The 7,658-nt window shown below is 40.6% G+C and overlaps 1 protein-coding gene across 1 annotated transcript; it reads right to left on the bottom strand.

Annotated features, from left to right (window-relative positions):
• Nucleotides 1–759: 759 nt before the first annotated feature.
• On the bottom strand, nt 760–3,120 carry MC4R (melanocortin 4 receptor). Its single transcript, XM_013187397.3, has one exon. It carries the CDS (start codon nt 2,279–2,281, stop codon nt 1,286–1,288), a length of 996 nt encoding a protein of 331 aa, XP_013042851.1. The 5' UTR covers nt 2,282–3,120; the 3' UTR covers nt 760–1,285.
• Nucleotides 3,121–7,658: the final 4,538 nt, after the last annotated feature.

The raw sequence follows: 7,658 nt of genomic DNA, 5'->3' as shown, positions 1-7,658 counted from the left end.
AATGTGTACTCACATTTGTACTTTAAACATTTTCAGGGTGCTAAAATCAGGGACCTGAGGTCCTTATTAGACATCTAAATTAGACATCTGAGAAGGTGAACTGTCCTTAAGCAGCACTAACACACACGGCTGCCAGATACAGAGCATGGGTTTAGATAGTTGTCAGCCTGCAGACCTTCCACGTGATAGCATTGCCCCCACAAGCTTCAATGGTCCACAGTAGTGTCTGAGGTGGTCGTGACAATCTGATACAGACTTTCACTCCTCTGTGAGGATCCAGGCAGTGGATCTCATCTGCTAACACAACAACACTTCAGAATAGACGGCAGCTTGTTTTTAGCAAAGCTGTATTTTCTTCTGACGCACAGAGTCCTTGCTCCTCACAGCATATCAGCATAAGGAAGGACTGTTCAAACTGAAGTCCCCTCTTCATCTTCATCAGCTGAATCTCTCAGCAAAGCTTTAGGCAGGTGCTGGCACTGTCAATGTTAGTACTGTACCTGCTTCACGAGTGAATGGAGGGTGCTAGCGTACCTGGATGCCAATCTAGTAAACACATCAAGAGCTAACTGATGCTCCAGGGAACAATTTCAGTTTTTCAAAAAGGTGCTGTCAGACACACAGCTATCATCATATTGGAAAACAAAACAAAACAAGCTTTCGATTGTCTGGCTAGCAAGGGTTTGAAAAACCTTATTGTTGTAGGCAGTGACTGTAACAAAGATCCGGATTGCTGCTCTTGGAGTAGGAGGAAAAGTGTATACAATGAATGAACACAGCTCCTTGGTTCCAGTTACCGTTATGAAAAATCTGCCTCCTAATTCCAGAGAACCTTTAATACATTAATAGACAAGCATATGCTCTATTTTAAGTTGTACATAATGTAATGGATAGCTGTAATTACTTCAACAGAGTAAGGAACATCATCAGCCAATATATACTGTAACTCAGGCAAGATTTTTATTTTGTCAGCAGTTGGAACATACAGCTGCTCATATTTGTTAGTATTTCACATTCATCATTACATTTATCTGCTCACTTACAAACTGGTATGAAACGCTACTTCTCTTCTCTTCCCAGGCAAATAAATTGCAAAGAGTAGATATCACAAACACTACAGAGAAGTATGAATTACACGTGAATGGGATACAAAGATGAGAGGAAAGGGAGAGAGAAAGAGGTGTTTGCTCTTAAAGATGTAACCCAAGTTCTGCTGAAAAAGAGGATCTGAAGGCTCAGAAGTCTGTGCTGCATGCTGAGTACACAGTAACATATCCACCTCAGTCTAGTATTTGCCAGGCAAATCACAAAGCCCTCTCAGACTACAGCAGCATATAATCTCCTTGAATGTTTTCCTGAGCTCCTGACTCCGGAACGCATAGATAAGTGGATCGATGATGGAATTGCACATGATGAGGATGAGGTAGAAGTTAAAATGGGACATGAAGCACACACAGTAAGGGTTATAGGGGCAGGAGATGTAGAAGATGAGGTGCAGAAAAAATGGGGCCCAGCACACAACAAAAACTCCAATCAGGATAGTGAGAGTGATGGCCCCTTTCATGTTGGCCCCTTGGCGAATAGGGCCAGTCCCAGGAAGAACTGCGATCTTTTTGATATGCATCCGAGCCATCATGAACATGTGGACATAGAGGGATGCCATGAGAATGAGCATGGTGAAGAACATGCTAATAAGGCAGATGATGACAACACTGCTGTCAGAGTAAATGATGAACAAAATGCCTGAGACTGTGCAAGCAGCCCAGATGCACGTGATGATGACCCCTACGCGCTTCACCGTCATGATGTTATGATACTGGAGGGCGTAAAAGATAGTAAAATACCTGTCCACTGCTATTGAGAGGAGACTGCAAATTGATGCAAGCAGGGAACTGCAAATCACTGAGTCAATGACATTGTCAATATTTATGGTAAAGCTCTGTGCGTCTGTGTCTGTATTGTTTAGCAGCGTGATGACAATAGTTTCTGATCCATTAGATACGCTCACTAGCATGTCAGCCACTGCCAAGCTACAGATGAAGAAGTACATGGGCGAATGGAGGTTCTTGTTCTTGGCTATTGCCACAATGACCAAGACATTCTCCAGCAAGCTGATGATGCCCAGAGTCACAAACACTTCAGGGGAAACAAAGAGTTGCTCGTAGCAGCCTCCTGAGGAGTGGCCCTTTGCATTGGGCTCGCTGGCACCCCCGTGCAGTCCATTGCTGTGGTTCCAGAAATGCAGAGGCTGGAGTGTCCCACGGTGCTGGGTGAAATTCATCTTACGGAGACCCCCTTTCAGCTTCCTGCTTTTAAAACTCCTGTCCTTTTTGCATTCCTCTGAAATCCTCCTTTGGCTTTTCAGTTAGGGAAGAGAAGAAAAATAAGCCAGCACCAAGGCAGGCAGCAGTTCAGAACACTTTGACTGCTGTCACAAAATAAGGTTTCAAACTCACAAATGCTGGTTTACGCTCTCACAGATGCAGTTTCTGATCATCATCACATTCACGTCGGTGATCTGTGTCACAGAGTCCCAACAGTCTGTAAGTTTGTATGAGATTTTCCCCTACGTTCAGTTCCTGTTTAGTTCACTGTTACGATGCAGGGTTGGTTTTTTTTGCTCTTCCATTAAGAGAGGTAAACGTAAAATGCTCAAGTGACTGCTGCCGAGCCGAAACTAACTTCAAACTGCAAGCACCAGTCTTGCTGTCAGAGAGTGTGTACCGGCTGCCTGCTTTATGGTGTGTGGAGGAGAAAAATATTCAGGGCACTCTCCGCCTCTGCTTTGCCTTCCAGCCAATGGGGCTCGGGAGCTGCAGAAAGTCAAGGGGCTGCTGCTTCTGAGCCTCTCTGAAACATCACACGGCACAGCAGATTTGGATGCTGCACGAGCTTCCAGTATCTACAGAAAAGCGGATGGTCTACCAGAGATCTGGTTCCCTTCTTTAACTTTTCAGCATAGTATTTTAGGACTGATTTTTTGTTAGCAAACTTACAGCACTGTGGTATCAGTCTCTGCAGAATTCCTTGAGCTGGACTGATGGTGTTTTGTTTTCCAGGCTGCGATTTACTGTAATTTACTCTTGCCCCTTCTGTGACATAAGGTTGCTCTGTTTTGTGTACGTGACAAAATAGGAATCAAGAGAATACTTATCTCCTCCTGGTTCTCTCTCTCAGCCCCTCCATGCATCGTTAACTTTTCTATGCCTCAGTTGTCCACTTGCAAGATGTGGTGTTGTAAGGCTGCATTATACTATCTACGCTTGTTGTAATTTTTAAGAAATGGAGACCATCAAAGGATCAAAAATAGGACAAGGTGGCTAAAGTCACACATGGCTTATTAAATTGTCCTAAAGAAAATAGTTTTTCCTAGGTAATATCCTTCTTCATCATTTTATTTCCAGGAAGGAAAAGATGATAGAGTTGACTGCAGAAGCCCTGTCACCATCAGGAATTAGGATGCAGGGCAGAAAAACAATAGGCAATATTTAGCGTAGATGAAGGAATGCAATAGGAGACAAAGTTGCAACCTGTAGGAAATGTGGCAGAGACACAGGTAATGACTTCAAGCCATCAATAAATCTTGTAAAAGTCTATCCAAAGGTCTGTCCCTGTGCTTCCCTGACATGAGCTGAAAGTCAGCTTGTGTGCGGTCTGCCATGGAAAGCCCTCGAGAAGGAGGAGGAAAAGAATGTCGAATGAATACAAAGAGACAGAGACAAAAGTTGTTTAACTGTTTCCTCTTCAAGTACTGCAATTAAGGATTGAAAACCAAATATAGCAGACAAAGCCTAAAATGTAGGTGGATTTTAAAGCTGTGGAAGCTAGAGGAGAGTCAGTTGTTACACTGAAGTGTAATGTTTGCAGGTAAGTGGTTTGAATGAGCATTTCCAGTCACCTAACAGGAAAGCTGTGGAGGCAGCTAGATCGGTTGCAGGAGTCTATTTTCTTCCCAGACATTTTTCATCTTTCACGCATTAGCTGGTTTTTTTTTTTTTTTTAAATGAACAGCTATAAAGAGATACAGGAATAGAGCATGCTTGTGGAAGCACAGCTATCTGTATTCAACATCCCAGCACCAGGGTGAAGCACGATTTTATTTTCACATTTGGATTTACTATAGATGTATGGTTATAAAGAAAAAGGCTCAGCCAATTATTTCTGTGCCTTCCCCCAGATAGATTACTTCACAAAGCTGAAACATAAACACTCAAGACAGACAAAATAACTTGAGGCATAGGAAATCCCACATTTATCAGTTTGGAAACATCATTCACCAGCAGCATTCTTGCAATGAAAGAATAGCTTGCTGCTGAGAGGGCAAGATTTACTTTCCTATCAAGACATAATGCAAACCAGGATACAAAAAGATTTATTGTCTATCTGCTGATTCCTGGGACAGTACATGCTAACTACTGCTGCAGACAGGACTTGCATACTTAACCTATAAGGACATAAGTACAATGGGAGAGCAGGAAGAAAAAGTTATAGAAAGACTGGTATAGCAGAGCAGCGTCTTTCCAGACAAGATATTTTTCTACACTTGCAGACAGAAATGCACCATCGGTGAGTCACCCCAGGGAAGTGGCTACTCAGCATCACTTCCTTCACCACTGTCCTCCATGCCAACAGGGCCCACAGCACAGGGATTTCTCCTCTTCACTTACTTTAGTGAACCCAGAGCAGCAGAGGCCGGAAAGAGCAGAGAGAAGCTGCCTCCAGTGGATATTGCCCTGTTTGCTCCAGCTGCCTATCTGTCCATCCCTCTTCTGCACATTATCTCTGTTCTCATCCCTGTTCATCTTTCCATTTAATATCTCTTTTCACCCAGAAGCTCTCCAGACAATGCTCCATGCTTGATTTTCCTAAGGATATGGTCATAAAAATGCAACTAAAATGTAATAACAAAAGAAATCAAAGGACACTTCTTTCCCACCCACAACTGTCACTCACCTCAAAATTTCTGCTTATGCCCTGCATTCCTGGGGAAGGTTGTTTTGGTTTTGTTAGCCATTTACGTTTGTAGGATGAGGGTAGGTGACTGAAAGCAACGGACTTATGGTGGTTTAGCAACTGTAAGAGGTGATGTATCATTAGCTTTCTCTGACTAGTAGGTAAAACATTGTAAGAGCACTTCTTTAAAAGAGAGAAGATGTATGTGCATCTAAATATTTCTACAGCAGAAGATGGATACATGCCTCTAGCTCCCACTTTGCAAAACCAATACCATACAATTCTAAAATAAGCTCAAAAGCAACTTGTTCTCTCATGCCTTAAAGTATGTTAATATTTTAGATTTTCTAGTAATGGATAACAGGAGTAATGTAATAAAACGGTTTCTTAAATTTTAAAACAAAGCTGAGACAATATTTCTTGAAAATATTGTAGGTGACAAGCTTTTTGACACCATGGAAAAGCTGTAATGACTGCAGAAAACTATAAACTAATAAAGGTGATATACTAACATGAGCTCCTGGTCTTAAGAGAAATGGAATATCAATGAAAATTTGGTACTAGCCTCCTCTTTTAACATAGCGTTAAATCATATGATAAAAAATATTATTTTGACAAGTCTTTAAAAATGTCTGTTTTAAGAGTTCCTCCTACACAATTTCCCCTGGTCCGACACTCTATTTCCAGCCACCCTCCAACACCCACCTTCCAGATAGGGTTACAGTCATTTCTACCTCACAACATTTTGAAGTGTCAAGTTATTCTCCGGCAGTTGCTTTTCAAAGTCAGAAGAAAGCCTTCAGTGGAGTCATCAACAAGTACGTAAAATCCCAGCAGAGATACAGGAAGGCAGGGTGAGCCAGGAGGAGGCTGTATAGGTCCACTATGGGAGAAAAAGAAAGTCAGAGGGATTTAGCACAGGTACTTCCCTGCTCAAATGCCGAGTTTGAGAACATTTGAATCCCATGTCTGTATTGCGCAAGCACAGAGATGAGATTTACTGTTTCAAAAGCTGCCAATGGAAACAGAGGATGGGTTGTAAGAAGCTGGTTAGAAGGAAGAGCCAAAGAGGCAGATGATTAAGACAATCAGTCCCTCAGATTTGTGTAAGTGTGCCAGTACAAGGGTGTTGCATTTGCACAGATAAAAATAACTTATTTTTTTCATACTTGTACTCAGATCCAATTTTTCAGTGCATTTAAAAATTTAAGTCCATAGTATAAGTGAAAACACTGGTGTATTTTCGCATGCTGATTTTGAAACATAAAAGGAGACAGGTAAATTTTGGAAGCTTCTATGGGTTTCTATCATGCAGCATCTGTCTATATTACAGCAAAGGCAAATTCCACCCAACATTTAAAATATTTGCCAAAAAATAGTTCAAATAATGCAATGTACCTTTCAATCTTTCCCACAGATGTCACTGGAAGAAGTATTTCTCTGAATCTTTCTAAGTCCAGTAAATTAAAATATGAGCAGTATGGAGATATTTGTTTGTTTGTATATTTGGATTGGTAGGTGTTTTAAGTTGGTCCCTAAGCATATTGTTTTATTTTCCAGCAAGTCTGATGCAAGCATGAAGAGACATATCAGTACAGGACTGACTATCACAAGCTCTAGATGTTACCCTAGGACACATTGGAATACAGAGGAGAACCAGTACTGGTTTTGGATGAAGTAAAATTGATGCTTGTTGCATACAGCAAAGAAAATCCACATGGTAAGTCACTAGTTGTGTGGCATAGAACTTGAGAAGTCTATGGGTAATGTTACCTCACAGAAGAAAATACTATTGTAGACCAAATCAATTATTATTCTTTGTGTTTGTACAAATGATTTCAAACAACAACTTAGCCAATCTGGCCACAGAAAAGCACAAAAATGTCTATTGCTAGCAAATAAAATACATACACCCACTTGAATATGTTGTGAATGTGCATAACTCTAACGCTTTCCATTAAAATGCCACAAGAAATGCTGGGGCTTTGATCGCTTAACCATAAATCTGGTCTTATTTCTATTTTAGGCAATTATTGTTTTGAACACAGAGGTCATTTACTTGCAGTCAATACAGTAAACACCATTCTTGTCCTAATCTTTTCTCCCTCACCCCATCTCTCCTAAATAATCAATTTTCTTTTATTTGCTTTTAGACTTAGGTTCTTGTCTGTTCAGATTCATCTTAAGCACTTTGTTCAAATGACTCTAAAATCTCCTTAGTCTTGTTATCCCTCTCCAAATAACTCTCCAAAAGACATAGACCAGCATGCAGGATTAAGTACAAATTAAATACTGCCTTTCATCCAGCTCAGCAAACCAAAAAGTAATAATCCTGAATTTGTAATTTCCTCAGTTTGTTTTATGCCCCAAAAAAATGAGCTATTAATGCGACCTTTTCTTTTGTTTATCCCCTTTGTATACAAATACAATAGAGGAAATATTTCTAACAATTATTTACTTTCCTCATTCCCTCTACAGTCCTAAGCAGAGCAACTTTCAGCACTGCCCTTGTTTCTCTTACTTTAGATCATAACATCATTTTATATTATGAACTTCAGAATGATCTTTGCTTTTATAGTGTATCACGTTCTGTTTTCTGTGTTAATGATAAGTGTTTTTCAATGTGAGAGATGCAGTAGCATTTCAAAAACGATTTAGTCAGTCCAGCTGTCTAGGCATCAAAGTTTGACGAACAGTATGTCTCA

Source organism: Anser cygnoides, chromosome 2 (genome assembly GCF_040182565.1).
Source record: "Anser cygnoides isolate HZ-2024a breed goose chromosome 2, Taihu_goose_T2T_genome, whole genome shotgun sequence".
Taxonomy (NCBI): domain Eukaryota; kingdom Metazoa; phylum Chordata; class Aves; order Anseriformes; family Anatidae; genus Anser; species Anser cygnoides.
This window is presented reverse-complemented; position numbering and strand designations above follow the sequence as displayed.